Source organism: Eptesicus fuscus, chromosome 23 (genome assembly GCF_027574615.1).
Source record: "Eptesicus fuscus isolate TK198812 chromosome 23, DD_ASM_mEF_20220401, whole genome shotgun sequence".
NCBI classification, from domain to species: domain Eukaryota; kingdom Metazoa; phylum Chordata; class Mammalia; order Chiroptera; family Vespertilionidae; genus Eptesicus; species Eptesicus fuscus.
Genome location: NC_072495.1, coordinates 28,227,728 through 28,249,051, shown reverse-complemented (window position 1 = coordinate 28,249,051; position 21,324 = coordinate 28,227,728). Strand labels below are relative to the sequence as shown.

General features: G+C 58.7%; 1 protein-coding gene across 1 annotated transcript in view; it reads left to right on the top strand.

Annotated features, from left to right (window-relative positions):
- The first annotated feature begins 3,516 nt into the window (after positions 1 to 3,516).
- The window catches only part of TMEM132D (transmembrane protein 132D), a 56,303-nt gene continuing 38,495 nt past the window's right edge, over positions 3,517 to 21,324 (top strand). Inside the window, exons 1-3 of the mRNA XM_054712870.1 lie at positions 3,517 to 3,544; positions 6,106 to 7,003; positions 14,068 to 14,214. Coding sequence (XP_054568845.1) covers positions 3,517 to 3,544; positions 6,106 to 7,003; positions 14,068 to 14,214 — 1,073 coding nt within the window. The remainder of the gene's footprint in view (positions 3,545 to 6,105; positions 7,004 to 14,067; positions 14,215 to 21,324) is intronic.

Here is a 21,324-nt window from a genome sequence, read left to right as displayed (position 1 = left end):
AATGTACAATAATCATATCAAACTTAATGGCCAATTGAGACAAACACTTCTGAGACCGTTCCTCCACCACTGATTAAGACTGGGTGGTGGCGGGTGTCAGAAATAAGATTCATTTAGGTTTTGAGCTTGCTGGGCAGACTTGGTGACTTTGCCAGCTCCAGCTTCCTTCTTATAGTTAATTTTAGAATGTGGTCCCTGCTTTAAGTCTCTTTGGATTACAATTGTTATAACTTCATATCTTCAAATTAATAAATATAGACAGAAATGTTGTTAGGCAGGCCGATTCCCCCTCTGACAGAGAGAAAACACCCCTGGGAAAAAAGAATCCCAGTGGCCACTCGGGGGGGATTGCTACCTGTCAGAGCACTCAGCCTTAAACAAATTAAATGTGTTGTTGTTTTTTTTTTCTTCTATATATGAACAAATAATTATAACCAGGCAGACAACAAAATATCAAACAAACATCTGTCCTTATATCATTTCAGTAAATAAGTATTCTTATATTCTTGGGATCTAAGCAGATAACAGGAGCACTGCTTCTAAGTCCCCTGATGGGGGCCTCCCTTTCTTATCGTCGCTTTTTCTGGCTTCTGCCATAGGCCAGTGGGCGGGACCAGTGTGTTGAAGGAAAAATCATCCTGCAGTCCGGCTCGGGGAGGGACAGGTTACACATGGAGCGTTGTTTCAGGAGAGGCAAAACCTTGATAAAAGTTCCGTAATTCAATCACACAGTCAAAGGTTAAACTAGAAGGGAAGAACCACTCAATGTCCTCTAAGAGGATTTTAACAAACTGATAACAAACTGACAAAACCTTGACAAATCAAAATTCAATAAATAATATATACATATAGGGCCCAAGACAAAAAGACAAAACAAACAGTCCTGATACCAACATGACAAAACACAAAACAAACACCTGTTGAGAGGGAGAGCCTCCAGCCCCTTCCGGGGGGTCCCTCTCTCCTCTCGCAGGAGGGAGATTTCTTGTGAGCTTAAAGCCTGGATGGCCTCCTGAAAGAAAAGATTTTTAATCCAGTTACAGATGCTATTAGAATCAGGATGAGAGAGGAAGGGAAAGTCCAGGTTATGTCCTCTCTGAGGATCCTAATAACTGAAAACAGTAAGTTAAACAAACGGTTAACGGGGTCTATAAAGAGTTAATAGTAACTTCAGCCTTAGTTCCACGTTGGACTATGATGTCACAGGCCTGTAAATCTCTCCGCCCTGTGAAGTTGTTAGCTGGGAGTCTCCGAGCACCAAAAGAGATAAGGAAGCTGTAAATAAAAGTTCCTTTGTTCTTTGAAATGTTATAAATGGATACTTTTAAATCAACCTTAGAACTTTAAAATTCAATTTAATACAGTAAATTCACAAATCAGAGCAAACTGAAACCTTCATTTATACAAACAGAGGAATTTTTATCATCTAAGTGGGCTGATTCCCTCTCTGACGGAGAACAAAGGGCTCTGAAAAAGGTGTCTCAGCAGCTGCTAAAGACCTCTGTATTCCGCCACAGCAGGTCCGCCCTATCTTTAAATAAATTAAACAGCAGAAAGAGATAACAAATATTTTCACATTTATATTTATATACCAAACAGTCCGAGTTTTTGACTCCTACTAGATATTTACCAGAGTTTAAACAGACACCTGATTAATTTGCCTGAGGACGCTCTATGGCCTTCGGCGGGGGGGGGGGGGGGGGGGGGGGGGGGGGGGAGGGGATTAAGCTCCCCTTTCCACTCACTTGGAGTGGACTGAGTCTGTCCCATAATGTCCGTCAAGAGAGTCCACAAAACAAAACAAAAACAAATCAACACACACAAACAGAGGATCCTTAAGAAAATCCTTCCAACGCCAGTCCGTTGGAGCAGAACCAGAAGCGTGGACAACGGCCTCACGCCGACCGGCGGGAGCGACCCACCTCGTCCCAGAAACTGAGGGGCATACACATCCCTCCTGAAAGAGGATCGAGACGTCTCCCGATGCCTCTTGCCCGTGATCCTTCAGCAGCGCGTCCGCCTAGATCGCTTCGGGCACTGCCAGAAATTCAGATTTGAGCTCATACAAGAGACAAAGGACAAACAGACACCTACCGTGGCCAGTCAGGTTCTCCGGGTTTGGGGGTCCCTCGGAGGGCTTGGGGATCCCGGACGCGCCCCCAAATGTAATGCCCAGTGTTCAGAATCCCCAAAACCCCCCAGGAAGGAGCCAAGACCCGCTGTAACTGCAAGAGAACCTTTATTCGTGCTAGCACGAGCTCTCATCTCCAGGGCTCACCGGGGACCAAGAGCGCTTCTCTCGCCAACACCAAGGCTTTAAGGGGGTCTCAAGCAGTGGGCAGGGAGAGTGTTTATGATTGGTCAGGGGTAGGGTGAGGGGTCCAGTTACACAAAGGCACACTGGGCAGCTTGCTTAAGGTGGACTGAGTCCATCTCTCTACATTCCTATTGGCAGGTTCATGCAATTGTTACATTCTCGCAGTTTTCTAAGAAAAAGGAGTTATATATATAGTTACACAGGGTGGAGGGTACAGTACATTTTGTGCTGTCCTGCTCTGCCCTTTCAGTTAGAGCGTGGGGGCGCGCACGGAAGGGCCTCGGGTTTGATTCCAGGTCAAGGGCACCACCCTGGGTTGCGGGAATTTCCGTGCCAGGCCCCCCGTCTCGGTGGGTGCCCATTGAGGTGTCTCTCCCCAGCGACGAAGGCCGGGCCCCCGGAATCAGCGGGGTGGGCGGCAGTCACGGAGCTGACCCCGAGCGATTGAAACGCCGGCCGCTGCTTGGAGAGGGACGGGCGCCCGTCACCAGGAAGGAGGGACGTGTCCGGCGTCAGAAGCGGCCACCTTTTCTGCCTTCATTCGAATCCCCGGGGCCTGGCGCGGGCGCCTGGCGTGCGATATATCACAGAGGCCTCTCTCCTCCCCCCTCCCTGCCTTCCGTGCTCTCTGAAAAGCAAGGGACAGAGTATCCCTTGGTGACGAGTAACCAAAAAAAAATAAAAATAAATAAATAAATTAAATAAACAAGGAAGAACACACGTCTCGCGGATTACTTAAGACTGGCGGCTGTGAGGGCCGATCTCCGGCGTGAACGTGAAAAACACGCTCAAACCTGTGAAGAATGCCTGTGAGTTTATCTGAGCCAAGCTGCCGACGGCGGCTGCGAGGCAGAGCCTCCGGGGACGGAGATAAGGCTCCGGGAATGTCTGTCTGTCTGTCTGTTACCTGGTTGTGTGCTTTCCAGTCCAAGAGGAGCCGGAAGTGGGTCCCACGAACTCCGCGGGCGATCGGCGAGGGAGAAAGCAAAGCGAGGGGGAGGGCGAACCTCTGGGGTTGGGTGAGAAGTAAAAGGAGAGCCACGTCCTTCTTTCTCTCGGGGGGGGGGGGGGCAGGGGGGGGAACGGCCAACCGGGGGCTGCGTGGTCTCGGCGGCGCGGCGCCTGTGCGTGGCGGGGTCCGGGGACGGGGGGCGGGAGGGGGGCGATCACGTCCACATTCCGGAGATGTGTTATCGAAGATGCCAGAGGACAGCGGGCTCCGGGACGGTCCAGACGGGCCTTTGTCAGGGAAGATCCCGGCCTAGGACGGGACTACCCGGCAGCCACTGCTTTCGAATGAAAAGCTTTGCATCCCGGGCCATCCCCTGTGGCCACGTGAGGCCTGAGTTTGCACGGCCGCCACGCAGGCCGCCCCTGAGCCTGTCCGGTGAGCACGTGGCCCCTCTCCTCTCTGACTGCCGGGGCCCTGCCTCAGCGGAAGCAAAGAGTGACACTTTCTCCTGCCGCTCGGATGTTTCCACATTTTGCTACAATGTATCGGGCTCTCCCTCTTCTGTAACCTCTGGCGCCTTAAGGATGTGGCCACCTGAGAAACGGGGGATGTACGTTGTGGCAATCGCGTAGACGCCGCGTCCTCGTACCGCTCTCTCCTCTCTCCGCCCCCCCCCCCCCCCCCCCCCGCCCACTCCTCTCCATTTCCCTCCTCTCTCCTCCGGCAAAGGAGTCCACTCCCTCAAAGCGTGTGGTGGGAGGCATCTGCTCCGAAGGCAGACAATAGTTATTTTAATTCCATTTATTCCTCAGCGAGGGCTAATGGGGCCACTTAGGATTAGCATGGAGATCCCTGATTTCATTGATCTCCCGGGCCTGGGGAGACTGTTATAGCGGAGACCTTTTAAGTAAGATTTTTTTTTTTAAAATGAATACAGGAGTCATTTAATCTTCTTAGCTTGTTCCGTAATCGCCAATCAATACCGTGCATTGTTGGCCGTGGACAGACCGCAGACTTTATTTCGTGAGGGGAGGTTATCGGGGGACGACCGTTGTTTCCTTAAAATGTCACTTTCTAATATAAATATGTTTCTATTGATTTCCGAGAGGAAGAGACAGGGGGAGAGAGAGATAGAAACATCCGTGAGGAGAGAGAATCATGGGTCGGCTGCCTCCTGCACGCCCCCCCACTGGGGATCGAGCCTGCAACCCTGGGCCTGTGCCCTTGACCGGGAATCGAACCCTGACCTCCTGGTTCGTAGGTCGATGCTCAACCCCTGAGCCACGCCGGCCGGGCCACAGTGATTGTTTTAAACATCTCGACTTTGTGCGCAACCCTACAGCCTAGAGATGAGCCAGTGCCTGTGGAGGAAGCATGGGGCGTGAGCCAGGCATAAGGGCCGGGTGGGGACTGCGGCCAAGGACTGAGTTCCCGCCCCCCCCCTTGCACCCCAAGGGCACAGCTCCGAGGCTGGTTACACTACGGCGATGGACTCACAGATTTCTCCCATCTTGCAGCGTGTGAGCCCAGAGTCCAGCTTTCCATGTGAAATCTGTTTGATAAATATTGGCATGGAGACCTCATTACGATCCTAAATAATGGCACGCAGAGGCGAGCAAAACAGGCTTCGGAGCCAGAACTGGCTCATGGGCCGGCGGTTGGCAGCAGCTGCCGTGGGCAGTTGGAGGGTTTTTGAAAATAGAAGCAGCAGAGAGAACGGCCCACGGAGGGGACACCCTGCCACCGTCTCCCTGGGCGTCCGAGGACCCGCGTTTGGGGGAGGGGGTTTCCTCTCCGAAGTCCCTCCCCGTAACCACAGGTGCCCTTTTGCTGGGCGAAGGCCATCTTGGGGTTTAATAAGTCGAATGAAATACACGGAGTGGCCGGACTATGATGATCTCTGGCCACTCAGTGTGTGTATACATATATATTAGAGGCCCGGTGCATGAATGCGTGCGTGGGTGGGGTCCGGCCAGCCTGGCCAGGGGGAGGGGACATGGGCGGTTGGCCGGCCTGCCTGCCGTTCGAACTCCTGGTCGAGGGGACAGTTTGCATATTAGCCTTTTATTCTATAGGATAGACAGTGAGTGGCCAGATGATTATGTGTTCAGAGATCATCATCGTCTGGCCACTCAGTGCCTGGGTGGTTCTAGCCGATGGCGGCGCCGTCCAGAGGCTGAGCCTGCAGAGAGCAGTGGTGTGTTGCCCTAAGACATTAGACGTGACAGCGTTGGACATCACAGCGTTACAGCATGGCTACAGGATGATGTCACAACATCGCAACAACATTGCGACTTTGTAACGACATTGCAATTTTGTACCAACATTGCAACTTGCAACAACATTGCAACTTTGCAACAACATTGCAACTTTGTAACAACATTGCAACTTTGTATCAACATTGCAACTTTGCAACAACATTGCAACTTGCAACAACATTGCGACTTGCAACAACATTGCGACTTTGTAACGACATCGCAACTTTGTATCAACATTGCAACTTGCAACAACATTGCAACTTGCAAACAACATTGCAACTTTGTAACAACATTGCGACTTTGTAACAACATTGCAACTTTGTAACAACATTGCAACTTTGTAACAACATTGCGACTTTGTAACGACATTGCAACTTTGTAACAACATTGGGACTTACAACAGGAAATCACAACAATACTACAGGGCCGCATTACCATGCCTGGGGGACGGTGGCCCACAGCCGGTTTCGGGGTATAGCGTGGGGGGAGTGGCCTGGGGTACAGCATGGGGGGCGGTGGCCTGGGGTACAGCGTGGGACGGCGGCTGACCTCCCTCTAATGCCCTGCGTTCCCTGCAGTGACCGAGGGCCGCGGCCTCCTGGACAGCGCCCCGCGCTTCTCCCTGCTGCCCACCTACCTGCCCGTGAGCTTCCGCGTGGACGCCGACGCCGCCTTCTTCCTGCGGGAGGCCAACCAGGACGTGATGCGCAACGCCAGCCTGCAGGCCCGCGTGGAGTCCTTCCTGGTCCTGCGCGCCCGGCGGCCGCCCGCGCTCAGCGCCCGCTACGGGCCCTTCTCTGCGCAGCAGGCGGTGCCCCGGGACCTGCTGCTGCCCGCCGGCCCTCCTGGCCCTCCGGGCGCGCCCCCGCTGGGCTGGAAGCTGCGGGCCCACGTCCTGCGGGACCAGATCGACCCGGGCCGGCCCGTCGCGCAGGTCCTGTTCCACGTGCTGGGCCGGGACTGGGCGGAGCCGGACCCCGCCGCGCCGCTGCCCTGCCTGCGGGTGTACGCCTTCCGGGAGACGCGGGAGGTCAGGGCCAGCTGCCGGCTGCGGGGCGCGCTGGGGCTGTGCGTGGCCGAGCTGCGGCTGCCGCCCGGCTGGTTCAGCGCCCCCGCCGTGGTGGCCGGGAGGCGGCGGCCCGCGGGCCCGGCCGAGGGGAGCCCCGTGGAGCTGTACTACACGGTGCACGCGGGGGGCCCGCCTCCCGGGGGCCGCGGGGACTGCGTCCGGGCGGAGCCGGGGGCCAGCGGCGGGGGTCGCGGGGACCCGGGCGACGCGGACGAGGCGGGGCCGCCCCTGCAGAGGATCGGCAGCGTGTTCCTCCTCCCCGCGCCCCGCCGGCCGCCGCTGCGGGAGCTGCGCCTGGACGACCACGTGGCCGTCCGCTACCCGCCGCGGAGGGCGCGGCCGGGCGAAGTGCTCACCTTCCCGGTCTCCGTCTCCGGCAACTGCACGCAGGACCGGTTCACCCTGAGGTGAGTGAGCTGGGGGGGTGGGGGGGGGGGGTTTGGGGGAGCTGTGTGCACCGGGCTCCCCGTTTTCCCTGCAAAATCAGGCCGGTGCGATCTGAGCGGGGTGTCCCTTGGGCGGCGGAGGCGTTCTGATCCATCCGCGGTCTAGGCCCGTGGTCGGCAAACTCATTCGTCCGCAGAGCCACACACCAACAGCACAACGATGGAAATTTCTTTGGAGAGCCACATTTTTTAAACTTAAACTTCTAACGCCACTTCTTCAACATAGACTCGCCCAGGCCGTGGTATTTTGTGGAAGAGCCACACTCCAGGGGCCAGAGAGCCGCATGTGGCTCGCGAGCCGCGGTTTGCCGACCACCGGTCTAGGCTGTCACGGAGCAGCCAGGGCACCCCACGTGAGGGGGGGGGGCGTGCCCTGGGACAGTGTCAGGCACCCCAAGACTAATGTGGCCCAGCCGGGCCCCTGACAGTTGGAGTTAAATGACTGACAGATGGCCCCGGCCGGTGTGGCTCAGTGGACAGAGCGTCGGCCTGCGGACCCAATGGTCCCGGGTTCGATTCCGGTCAAGGGCACGTACCTGGGTTGCAGGTTCCTCCTCCGCCCGGGCCCTGGTTGGGGCGTGTGCAGGAGGCAACCCATCAATGTGTCTCTCTCACATCGAAGTTTCTCTCTGTCTCTCCCTCTCTCTTCCACTCTCCCTAAAAATCCACGGAAAAAATATCCTCGGTGAGGATGAACAACAACAGCCAAGAATATAGAATACAAAAAAATTAAAACATAAATAAATGGCTGGCAGGTGATCCCAGCCGGGGGCGAGATGGCGTCCCTCCGGCCTGTGAGCCTGAGCCCAGGGGAGGGGGAGGGAGGGGGGGGGAGGGAAGGGGAGGAGAGGGGGAGGGGGAGAGGAGGGGGCAGGGGAGAGGGGAGGGTCTGCGGAGAGCCGCGTCCTTTCCGGAGACGCGCGTGCGCTGTTCTCTTCGGGGCGGAGACCGTGAGAGACGCGCCCGCCTCGGCTGCGTGGGGTTTCCGCTAAACGGGGTTTGATGCCGCCGCCACCTGGCGCGGGTGCCAGGGCCACGGGACGGGTCCGTGTGCTGACCCCGGGAAAGGAGCGCCGCGGGGCATGACATGGTTTCCACGTGGGGTTAAAAGTTCACCCAGGCCCGGCCGGCGTGGCCCAGTGGTGAGCGTCGACCCAGGAACCAGGAGGTCAGGGTTCGATTCCCGGTCAGTTTTCCCGTTAAGACAGCATCGGGCCGGCCGGTGTGGCTCAGTGGTTGAGCGTCGGCCCAGGAACCAGGAGGTCAGGGTTCGATTCCAGGTCAGTTTCCCGTTAAGACAGCATCGGGCCCGGCCAGTGTGGCTCAGTGGTTGAGCGTGGACCCAGGAACCAGGAGGTCAGGGTTCGATTCCCAGATCAGGGCACAGGGACCGTGGGGGGAGCAGGCACTGGTCCCCCCACAGCCGGGAGGGGGGGCAGGCGCCTGGTGTGGGGAGGCTCCTGTGTGAGCGGAAAGAATGAACTCGAAGTCGAAGGGGACCCTGCCTTTGGGGGGGCGGCTCTCGCAGGCAGAGCCGGTCTGGGGACAGAAGGGGACGTCGGTGTGGGTGGGCGGGAGGTACTGCGGCCTGGGAGTGGGTGGCCTGGGGCGACTTTAGGGCAGGAGTGGACACAGCTCATTCGGATGTCTTTCTAGAGGAGACCAGGTTTTTAAAAAATATATATTTTTATCGACTTCAGAGAGGAAGGGAGAGAGAAACATCCACGAGGAGAGCGAGTCATGGACCGGCTGCCTCCTGCACGCCCCGCCCTGGGGATCGAGCCCACAACCCGGGCCTGTGCCCTTGACGGGGAATCGAACCCGGGGACCCTTCAGTTCGTGGGTCGACGCTCTACCCACTGAGCCACACCGGCCGGGGCGAGGCCAGGGTTTTATACCCGACGCGTCCCTCTCTCATGAGGGCCGGGCGCTCCGCTGTAAAATGGAGTGTCCTCCAGCCAAATCCCTTGTGGTGTTTCCGTGAGGAAGGAACGCGTGACTGACGCCCCGCCGCGTCCAAGGAGGGGTGAGCGCGTCTCTCCGCCGCCAATGGAGCCCTCGGAGCCCGGCGCCCGCCGGCCTCACGCCTCTCACGCCCGGCCCCGCAGCTGGTGACGGGCACAGGAAGAGAATGCAGTCCAGCGAGTGGCATCACGGGGATACCTTGCCTTTCACCGAGTTAATTGAGTTTAAATGAAGGCAATTTGGCCGACGTTAAAACATCAAACAGATGGGCGGGGGGAGGGGGAGTCACCGGAGACACACGGCGCCTCGGAGAGGGAGCACTTTGGGGAATTAGCGGACGCGGCAGGCTGGCTGCGTGTGCCCATGTTTAATGAGGTGACGCGTCCTCCGTTGGCAGGGACGCCCAGTCTCCGCGGGGCCCTGCGTGCGACGCAGGACACTTGTTGCTCGCAGGTGCCGTGTTCACAGGTGCGTGCTGGCCCGGCCGGCAGAGGTCAGGGGTTGAGCATCGACCTAGGAACCAGGAGGTCAGGGTTCCATTCCCGGTCAGGGCACAGGCCCGGGTTGCAGGCTGGATCCCCAGTAGGAGGCGTGCAGTGATTCTCTCTCATCATGGACGTTTCTCTCTCGTTTTCTCTCTTTCTTCATCTCTGAAATCAATTAAAATAAATATATATATATTTTAAAAAATGAGCCTGCTATATTTGGTCCAACATTTAATTAACTCACCCCTAACTCACCCCTGGCAGGGCCAGACCGAATGGTTTCTCAGGCCTCATCCGACCTGCGGGCTGGGCGTCCCCACCCCTGACTGAGCAGACTATCCTGACTGCACCCCGTTCCTGTCATCGGTCAATGCATTTCTGAGAGTCTCGCCCTGCGTTAGGCTGAATCGTTATTCTTTAAAAGGTTTATGTCTCTGCACCCACGGCCATATCTGCTGAAGTGTGTACTGAATATACTTTTAATGAGTCTCGATCCAGAATTTTTTAAAATCACTCTTAGGGCCCGGCCGGCGTGGCTCAGTGGTTGAGCATCAACCTAGGAACCAGGAGGTCAGGGTTCGATTCCGGTCAAGGGCACGTGCCTGGGGTGTGGGCTAGATCCCCAGTGGGAGGCGTGCAGGAGGCTGCCGATCCATGATTCTCTCTCATCATTGATGTTTCTCTCTCTCTCTCCCTCTCCCTTTCTCTCTGAAAAAAAAAATTAAAAAAATATTTTAAAAATAAAAATATGTAATTGCACGTAGAGGCTTCTGGACACAGGGAAAGCTAAATTCGAATTGTGTGCGTGTCTGTGTTGCAGAGAAGTACGGCGGAGCGATCGATAAGAGACTGTCGGGCGCAGAGATAGAGGGGTGCATTGGGGTAGAATTCTGAGAAAAGCATCGAGTGGACCTGCAAGCTAAAAGCGACCGATAAATGAAGAAATAAATGCACAACCCGCGCCTGGCAAAGAAGGGGATGTGTCTGAATTCCTTTAAAGACGCGCCACGGAGGGTGGCGAGCCCGCGCTGGTATTTAGATTCCGGCGAAACTTTTAGAAGAGCGATCTAACAGTTTAATTTTAAAATGTCAATAGTTACAGGGAGCCGGAAACGCAACCTTTGCCGCTTGGGAGGGAGGGTTTTAAATGTCATTTTAAAATGCGCCTGGGGATGCCGACTTCCGGGAACGTTACTCCCGAGCGTCGCCGGCCGGAGGAATCCCCCGCGGAGACGGGCGGGTTCCGGGCCCTGCGGTCCAAGGGGGCCGCCCGGGTCCCCCGCGTTAGGTCCTGCGGGTGCGGCGGGGCCCCAGGAGCCGGGCTGGTGTTACTGTATCTCATTGGGGATACATTGTAGCGGGTTCACGGGCGGGGCCCCAGGAGCCGGGCTGGTGTTACTGTATCTCATCGGGGATACATTGTAGCGGGTTCACGGGCGGGGCCCCAGGAGCCGGGCTGGTGTTACTGTATCTCATCGGGGATACATTGTAGCGGGTTCACGGGCGGGGCCCCAGGAGCCGGGCTCCTGTTACTGTATCTCATCGGGGATACATTGTAGCGGGTTCACGGGCGGGGCCCCAGGAGCCGGGCTGGTGTTACTGTATCTCATCGGGGATACATTGTAGCGGGTTCACGGGCGGGGCCCCAGGAGCCGGGCTCCTGTTACTGTATCTCATCGGGGATACATTGTAGCGGGTTCACGGGCGGGGCCCCAGGAGCCGGGCCGGTGTTACTGTATCTCATCGGGGATACATTGTAGCGGGTTCACGGGCGGGGCCCCAGGAGCCGGGCCGGTGTTACTGTATCTCATGGGCGATACATTGTAGCGGGTTCACGGGCAGGAGCCGGGCCGGTGTTACTGTATCTCATCGGGGATACATTGTAGCGGGTTCACGGGCGGGGCCCCAGGAGCCGGGCCGTGTTACTGTATCTCATGGGCGATACATTGTAGCGGGTTCACGGGCGGGGCCCCAGGAGCCGGGCCGGTGTTACTGTATCTCATCGGGGATACATTGTAGCGGGTTCACGGGCGGGGCCCCAGGAGCCGGGCCGGTGTTACTGTATCTCATCGGGGATACATTGTAGCGGGTTCACGGGCGGGGCCCCAGGAGCCGGGCTGGTGTTACTGTATCTCATCGGGGATACATTGTAGCGGGTTCACGGGCGGGGCCCCAGGAGCCGGGCTGGTGTTACTGTATCTCATTGGGGATACATTGTAGCGGGTTCACGGGCGGGGCCCCAGGAGCCGGGCCGTGTTACTGTATCTCATGGCGATACATTGTAACAGGTTCACGGGCGGGGCCCCAGGAGCCGGGCTGGTGTTACTGTATCTCATGGGCGATACATTGTAGCGGGTTCACGGGCGGGGCCCCAGGAGCCGGGCCGTGTTACTGTATCTCATGGCGATACATTGTAACAGGTTCACGGGCGGGGCCCCAGGAGCCGGGCTGGTGTTACTGTATCTCATGGGCGATACATTGTATCGGGTTCACGGGCGGGGCCCCAGGAGCCGGGCTGGTGTTACTGTATCTCATCGGGGATACATTGTAGCGGGTTCACAGGCGGGGCCCCAGGAGCCGGGCCGGTGTTACTGTATCTCATCGGGGATACATTGTAGCGGGTTCACGGGCGGGGCCCCAGGAGCCGGGCTCGTGTTACTGTATCTCATGGCGATACATTGTAGCGGGTTCACGGGCGGGGCCCCAGGAGCCGGGCCGGTGTTACTGTATCTCATCGGGGATACATTGTAGCGGGTTCACGGGCGGGGCCCCAGGAGCCGGGCTCCTGTTACTGTATCTCATGGCGATACATTGTAGCAGGTTCACGGGCGGGGCCCCAGGAGCCGGGCTCCTGTTACTGTATCTCATGGCGATACATTGTAGCGGGTTCACGGGCGGGGCCCCAGGAGCCGGGCCAGTGTTACTGTATCTCATCGGGGATACATTGTAGCGGGTTCACGGGCGGGGCCCCAGGAGCCGGGCCAGTGTTACTGTATCTCATCGGGGATACATTGTAGCGGGTTCACGGGCGGGGCCCCAGGAGCCGGGCCAGTGTTACTGTATCTCATGGGCGATACATTGTAGCGGGTTCACGGGCAGGAGCCGGGCTGGTGTTACTGTATCTCATCGGGATACATTGTAGCGGGTTCACGGGCGGGGCCCCAGGAGCCAGGCTGGTGTTACTGTATCTCATCGGCGATACATTGTAGCGGGTTCACGGGCGGGGCCCCAGGAGCCAGGCTGGTGTTACTGTATCTCATCGGGATACATTGTAGCGGGTTCACGGGCGGGGCCCCAGGAGCCGGGCTGGTGTTACTGTATCTCATGGGCGATACATTGTAGCAGGTTCACGGGCAGGAGCCGGGCCCGTGTTACTGTATCTCATCGGGGATACATTGTAGCGGGTTCACACGGCGGGACTGCCTTCCCTCCGGAGCCTTTGCAGCGTCCGGTGTCCCGCTCAACGCACAGGGTTCATGCCCCGAGCCAGCCGCACACAGCTGCCGTGGAATTATCCCCAACACACGCTCGGCACCTCACGGGCTACATAAGCAACTGCGTTCTTTATTATTATTATTATTATTATTATTTTTAAATCCTCATCCGAGGTTATTTTTTTCCCCTTGATTTCTAGAGAAAGTTGAAGAGAGAGGGGAAAGACAGAAACACTGATGTGAGAGAAACACATCGATGGGTTGCCTCCTGCACAAGCCCTGACCAGGGCCGGGGGCCGGGGAGGAGCCTGCAACCCGGGCATGTGCCGGGGACCGGAATCGAACCCGGGATCCTGCGGTCTGCAGGCTGGTGCTCTATCCACTGAGCCACACCGGCCAGGGCTGCACCTTCACATGTTTAAGTCATTTCCCTTTTCTGTTTGGTCTTCATAGTGCGGGGCTTTCCAGGTGTTCATGTTAAAAAATAAACCCACAAAAAAACCCAAAAAAAACTGGAGAGCATTATGCTAAGCGAAATAAGCCAGTCAATGAAAGAAAAATACCACATGATCTCACTCATTTGTGGATAATAAAGAACATTATAAACTGATGAACAAAAAGATAGATTCAGAGGCAGTAAAGCACCGAACAGACTGTCAAATTACAGCGGGAAGGTTGGGGGGAGGCGGGGGAGGTGAGAGATCAACCGTCTGCATGCATATAAGCATCACCAATGGACAGAAGACACTGGGGGGTGAGGGCATGTATGGGAGTGGGGGGGGCAATGGGAAGATATGTACACATGTAATACCTTAATTAAAAAAATGGGGAAAAATCACATTGAAAAAAATAACAAAACAACAACAAACACACACAAAAGCCCTCCCGCAGGCTCATGTCTGCACTCCGACGCGTCAGCGGCGCTTGCTCGGGTCACGTGCTGCCCTAGCTCCTCGGTGAAAAGTAGGGAAAGTGGGGGGGCGGGGGGGACAGGCGGACCCCTGGGGAGGTGACCCCGCGGCCGGGAGGTGGTTACATTGTATCCAACAGGCGCTCCCACCCGCCCGGCAACAAGGTTTCCCCGGAGCCAGCGGCCCCCTGGCTCCCAGCGTCTCCCCCAACCTCCTGTCTCCCTCCGCAGGGCCAAGGCGCAGAGGGGCGTGCGCATCGCCGCGGTCAGAGCCAGCAGCCCGGCCGTCTGGGAGGTCCAGGCGAGCGCGGACCGGGCCGGCAGGGTGGCCCCCGCCGTCATCGTCTGCCGCAGGAGGTCCCCCGGCCCCGCACACGGGTGAGTCCCCCTCCCTGTGCCCGGGCCCACGCGGGTGGGTGTCCCCGTCGTGCGGACGTGCCCAGGTCAGACGGAGGGACAGACAGGTGGACGGAGCGGAGCCTTCCTCTGGGCATGGCGGGTCTCACCGCCGGGACCCACCTGAGCTCGGCGCAGGTCCGGCGGAGACCGGGCTCGGGGCCGGGTTTCTGTGGTCGGTGTTCTCCCTGCGTGGGCTCCGTGTTTCTGAAAACCCCCCTCGTGAAGGTGGGTCCGTGTGGAGCTGGGAAGAGAGACCGTGGGAGGCAGAAGGCAAGTGGTGCCCCCCGCCCCCCCCCCCCCCACGCTGGGCCGGTGGCTCAGCAGAGACCTGGGTGTGGCCCCCATAACTGTGAGCGGGAGCCGGAGTGTGCAGGCCAGCAAGCCCGGCCTCAGCCCGGCCTGCCCCCTCATACAGTGTGTGGGCTCATATGGGGTCCCCGCCTGCCCCCCCTCATTCAGTGTGCTGGCTCATATGGGGTCCCTCAGCCCCGCCTGCCCCCTCATACAGTGTGCGGGCTCATATGGGGTCCCTCAGCCCCGCCTGCCCCCTCCTACAGTGTGCGGGCTCATATGGGGGTCCCTCAGCCCGGCCTGCACCCTCATACAGTGTGCGGGCTCATATGGGGGTCCCTCAGCCCGCCTGCCCCCTCCTACAGTGTGCGGGCTCATATGGGGGTCCCTCAGCCCCGCCTGCACCCTCCTACAGTGTGCGGGCTCATATGGGGTCCCTCAGCCCGGCCTGCCCCCTCCTACAGTGTGCGGGGCTCATATGGGGTCCCTCAGCCCCGCCTGCCCCCTCATACAGTGTGCGGGCTCATATGGGGGTCCCTCAGCCCGGCCTGCCCCCTCATACAGTGTGCGGGCTCATATGGGGTCCCCGCCTGCCCCCCCCCATTCAGTGTGCTGGCCTCATATGGGATCCCTCAGCCCCGCCTGCCCCCTCATACAGTGTGCGGGCTCATATGGGGTCCCCGCCTGCCCCCCCCCCATTCAGTGTGCTGGCCTCATATGGGGTCCCTCAGCCCCGCCTGCCCCCTCATACAGTGTGCGGGCTCATATGGGGGTCCCTCAGCCCCGCCTGCCCCCTCATACAGTGTGCGGGCTCATATGGGGTCCCTCAGCCCGGCCTGCCCCCTCATACAGTGTGCGGGGCTCATATGGGATCCCTCAGCCCCGCCTGTACCCTCATACAGTGTGTGGGCTCATATGGGGTCCCTCAGCCCCACCTGCACCCTCATACAGTGTGCGGGCTCATATGGGGGTCCCTCAGCCCCGCCTGCACCCTCATACAGTGTGCGGGCTCATATGGGGTCCCTCAGCCCGGCCTGCCCCCTCATACAGTGTGCGGGCCTCATATGGGGTCCCTCAGCCCCGCCTGCCCCCTCATACAGTGTGCGGGCTCATATGGGGTCCCCGCCTGCCCCCCCCCATTCAGTGTGCTGGCCTCATATGGGATCCCTCAGCCCCACCTGCACCCTCATACAGTGTGCGGGCTCATATGTGGCCCTCATAACCGTGAGCGGGATCCGGAGTGTGGGGGCAGCAAGGCCGGCCTGGGTGTCAGGCAGAAGTGACCTGTCCTGGGGATATTACCAAGTGTTTAAACATGTTCAGCTTTGCCCGACCGGCGTGGCTCAGGGGCTGAGCATCGACCTAGGAACCTGGAGGTCAGGGTTCGATTCCCGGTCAGGGCACAGGCCCGGGGTTATAGGCTTGATCCCCCTGTAGGGGGCGTGCAGGAGGCAGCTGATCCATGATTCTCTCTCGTCATGGATGCTTCTCTCTCTCTCTCCCTCTGCCTTCCTCTCTGAAATCAATACAAATATATATATTTTTTAAGAAGTTGCTCTCGTGGATTATAACGCGTGACATTGCATCTGAATGGTCCTCCCCGCGGAGGGAAGGGCCCCGCACGAGGTTCAGGAAGCCTCACACGTCCTTCTCGCCTGCATGCCGCCGTCTCGCCTCCCGCCGAGAGGTAACGAGAGGCAACGAGAGGCGAAACCCCATCTTCTGCCAGTCGGCGCCCGGGAGGCGGCCTCCATGGACCCTGTGAAGACCCAGCGGGACGGGCGGGCGGGCAGACACACGCGTGGGAGCGACCCAGCGCGGCCTCCGCCGTGAACGGCTTTGGGATGATTAAAGCGAGGACCGCGTTCCAGGTGGCACGTGCAGCCCCGCGGCCTCGCCTGCCGAGCTCGGGAAAGAGACGTTATCACCCGCGTCCCAGCACGGCCTCCCGGCGCGGGAGAACCGCGTCGGCTGCCGGGGAGCCCGGATCCGCGCGGGGCGGCGGGGTCTCCTCGTTGTGTGCAGACTTATGATCTGTCACGAGCACTTTCGCTCAAGTGCGTTTTAATAACTTCCGCATTAGGGACGCGGCAGACCGAGGCGCCGTCTCCAATGCGTTTCTCTCCATCCGATTGGCCACAAAAAAAGATGCAAACAATCAAATGTTTTCCTGGGAAGGAGGGGCTGCAGGGACCTCTGGTTCCCTGCGAGGGAGGGGGGGGAGGGGAGGGGACTGGGAAGGGCTCGCTCCCCATGGAGCTGTGTCCGTAGGCATCTGGCCGATGGGTCACACACGTGCCTGCACGTGACCCTCACACATGTGCCTGCACATGACCCTGAGGTCACAGGCCTGGGGGCATCTCCTCTGGTAAACGCTTCGTCACAGATGTGGAGAGTGAGCACGCGTGTTTGTCGCTGTATTTTTATTAGTTTATATGCTCACTAGAGGCCCGATGCACGAAGAATTGTGCAAGAACGGGCCTTCCTTCCCCTGGCGGCCAGCACCGCCTTCGCTCCGGCCTGAGCTGCCTTTCCGCCTTCCCACACCTCCCAGAGGCCCGGAGCGGCCGGGGCGGGGAGGAACGCCTGAATCCTGCCCTACCCCTGGCGGCTTGGTGCCTGCGCATGCAAATTAGCCCGCCATCTTTGTTGGGTTAATTTGCATACTCACTCCTGATTGGCTGGTGGGCGTCTTGAAGGTATGGTCAATTTGCATCTTTTTATCGGTGTAGATATTTTTTATTGATTTCAGACAGAGGAAGGGAGAAGGAGAGAGAGAGAAACATCCATGATGAGAGAGAAACATGGATCGGCTGCCTCCTGCACACCCCACACTGGGGACGGAGCCCGCAACCCGGGCCTGTGCCCTCACGGGGAACTGGACCGTGACCTCCTGGTTCATAGGTCGATGCTCAATCCCTGAGCCACGGCGGCCGGGCCATCGCTGCCTTTTAAGTCGCCAGCCACTGAGAGCAGCCGAGTCGCCATGAGCCGTGGAACCGTGTTGGAAGGCGGGGCCTCATGTGATAGAATCGAGCGCGATGGCGGGGAGGGGCCCGATCGGTGACTGAGGCAGGGCAGCGTTGGGTGGATCTGAAAATGTCACGTTGAGGGCGTGGGAGACTCGCATACCAGCCTGGGCGGCAGCAACACGTCACCTGCTCGATGCAGCCGGACGCCGGGAACGCGGAGGGAGACCCCGCTGGGCCTTCGGGGGATGCGGTCACCGTGGGTGCCGATGGGTGAGACAGGGCTGCTGCCCGGAAACCCACGAGTGAGATGCAGCAGGGGGGGTGGTGTGGGGGCCTGTGTGTGTGTGTGGGGTGCAGGCATCGAGGGGGCCAGGCCCGGCACCCCCAGGAGCCGGCGTGTTGTGCCCGCTGCTCGCGGTGCTGCCTCCGTTAGAAACGCGGACGGAGCTGGGAGGCCGGCAGCTCAGTGACGGGGAATTATGAGCCCAATTCCGCGGGAAATCACCCCTCGGGCGGACTCGTTTACCAGTCCCGACGGCCCTGCAGCCCCACAGCCAGGCGGCCCCGGGGGGGCGAGGGCCTTGTCTGGATTTACCCGGCGCTGCTTCGCTCCGATCGCCTCCATCTATCAGGTGCTTAGGCCTCCGTCCCGGGCGAGCCCGTGTTGAGGATGGAATTACGGCGCAGCCGCTCTCGCGGGCGAGGCTGAGTTACGGCCACGCGGCTCCGCTGCGGGAAAGCCTGGCTTTTGAGCGGCTCCCCAGCGCGGCCCCGCCGAACAGCCACGCCTGCCCTGAGCGCCTGTGGGCGTGGCCGAGGCCTGTGACGTCACCGAGGCGCAGGGAGAGAGAAAGCCCGTCATTCCTTGCGGTTACCAAGCACGTCCGCAGGAGCCAGCAGCCGGTGGGACACAGCGTGGCACTGAGAGGACCACGGCTGCTGTGTGTCTCACGTGAATTTCTGGACCAGCAACTTCGGTGACTGTGTGTGCGTGTGTGAGCATGCAGGCATGTGTGCACATGTGTGTGCACACGACTGTGTTCATGTGCACGCGCCACACAGGCATGTGCTCACATGTGTGCATGTGTCACAAGTGTATGCATGTGTGCACGTGTATACGCAGGTGGGTTTGCACATGTGTGTGTACATGTACACACATGTGCGCATATACGCATAGCCCTAGTGACCCCTGCAAACACGGGAAACAGCAGTAAAAGCCCTGCAGGGAAAAGATGTCCGCATCTGTGTATCCGTCCTATAGCTTTATCCCTGTCGCTATATCCGTCTCCACATCAGAGCAGGTCTGTGTTCACATGTACGCAGGTAAGCATGACACACACACGTTAGGCAAACTCTGGAAGTACCTTCCTGCGCTGAGAGGCATTCGCTTTTGCCATCGCCTGTGCTTGGGTAGGTGCTCGCCGTGGAAAAGGAGCATAAACTCTGGCACCTCTGAGCAGCCTCGGGGGTGGGGAGGGGGAGCGTGTCCCTGAGAGTCAGCTCGGTGGGCCGCTCGCTGTCCCGCCAGCGGCCCCCCAACCTGCCTCCCTTCTCACCACCACCGTCTGGGCCGCGAGCCCCGCCGGCCTCCCTGGGACGAGCCGTGCGGGATCATCTGTCGTGCGGAGGCCTGGGGAGCAGCTTAGGCAGATAACAGCATTTCACGGAACATTAAAAACAGAAACAAAGGCGATGGCAGAACCCACCCGAGAAGCGTTATCTACGGTCCCACTGGGAGCCGCGCGACGCCGTCTCTCAGGTTCCACGCGCTGCGCTCGGGCATTGCTCTTCCCGCCAGCGCGCCTCGTGGCTGCTCCGTCGTTTCTGAAAGCGCCGTTCCTCCGGCCGCCGCCACGCTGCGTGCGGGGAGCCCACGAGGTTCCCCGGTGACTTCCTCGTCTTCGAGCCCCGTGGTTAACGTTGTCGCCAGCGAGCCTGGCACAGCTGCTCTTCCCACGGGTCCTAGTCGAACTCGGACGTAGTTGGGGAAATTAGCGACAGGGCCTGGGACGCTTCCTAGCGATGGCTGTTTCCCTTTTTTTAAGATTTTTGAGTGATGACTCATAGTCCCTCACAGGCACCCGCGGAAAGTCTGCAGTTGGGTGAGTTGTAGAAAAAGTACTTTGTGGGTCAAGCCATCACCTCAAGCTAGTTCGCAACCCTCCATCGCTGGGAACAGTCTCCTGGGCGAGTGAGCGAACCACTTTGTTATAAGCTAAGATACAAAGTTGCAAACGACAAGCTAAGATACAAAGTTGCAAGCGACAGGCTAAGATACAAAGTTGCAAACCACAAGCTAAGATACAATGTTGCAAACCACAAGCTAAGATACAAAGTTGCAAACCACAAGCTAAGATACAACGTTGCAAACCACAAGCTAAGATACAAAGTTGCAAACCACAAGCTAAGATACAACGTTGCAAACCACAAGCTAAGATACAAAGTTGCAAACGACAAGCTAAGATACAATGTTGCAAACCACAAGCTAAGATACAAAGTTGCAAGCGACCACGTTGTAGCCTTGAGAGAGCAGCAGGCAGCCTGTCCGACCACCCGGAGCAAATACCCTGCTTGTCAAATCCCCAGTGAGCCAGGTACCTGGCCCTCCGGCAGGCCGCAGTCTCGGCGACCTTTCTAGCTCTCGGGGTGACATTTTACAGCAAACAAAACTGTCGAGCAAAAATGCTAATCAGGGAGGAGGCATTTCGTGACCGTGGTGTGCGCCTGGCGCTGGAGGAAACGGTAAACCTCCTGCCCCCGGAGACGCGCTGGTCCAGGCGGCACACGGCGGGCAGTCGAGGCAGTAAAGTCAGGTGCTCACGACTCGCTTTTAAAAACAAAGAACTGAGCCCGGCCGGCGTGGCTCTGTGATTTGAGCGTCAGCCTATGAACCGGGAGGTCAGGGTTCGATTCCCGGTCAGGGCACGTGCCTGGGTTGCAGGCTCGATCCCCAGTGGGAGGTGTGCAGGAGGCAGCCGACCCATGATTCTCTCTCCTCATGGATGTTTCTCTCTCTCCCTTCCTCTCTGAAATCAATAAAAGGATATTTTTAAAAATGCAGGTTTAAAACCCCTCAAATGCCCAACACATAGAATCGTCAGGCGGATGCGTCCAATTAGGAATCGCAAGCAAAACCCTGGTGACGTGCCTGACACAAAGCGGGGACCCCCCCCCCCCTCGCAAAAGGCCGGCTCATGCTGTTTTCCCTGGGAGGACCTCAGAGGACCTTCTACATGAACTCCAACTCCAGGAGGCACCTCCATCGCCCAGAATAATCCACCACACACGGAAAAATAAAACAAACTCCCTGGAAACAGCCCGGCGACGCCACAGCAGCCGCCGTGAGCCAGGCAGTGGTGCCCACAGGAATCCGGTTGCGAGTTAATAATCCAAACGCATTCATCCCGTGTGGCTGTTTCACAGCAACACATTACTCTGTCGTCACAACCACACATTTAGAGCCGGGATCAATACCTCATCCCGTGAGCTGTCTCTGCAGAGGCCTCCGAGGCTCCGGGGCCCTGCTGCCCGGAGTCCGGATGGGTCCGGCCGGGGTCTCCCCGTGTCTGTCCCTCCGTGGATTCTCGGGGCCCTCGCGTCCGCACACAGGCAGGCAGCCCCCCATCCCTCTCCGCCGTCGCAGTCACTACCCTCTCCGCCCAGCACGCCGCGTGAAGGCGCGAGGGCACCGAGACCCGGTGAGAAGCCGTCAGGCAGCCGGCAGCTCGGCTCGGCCCCGCCTCCCGCGAGGACGCAGGTCTCTTCCTCCCGCAGCGTTTCCCCCGATCCCACGCCCGAGGCCCGGCGGGGGTCTGGTCTGGTCTTT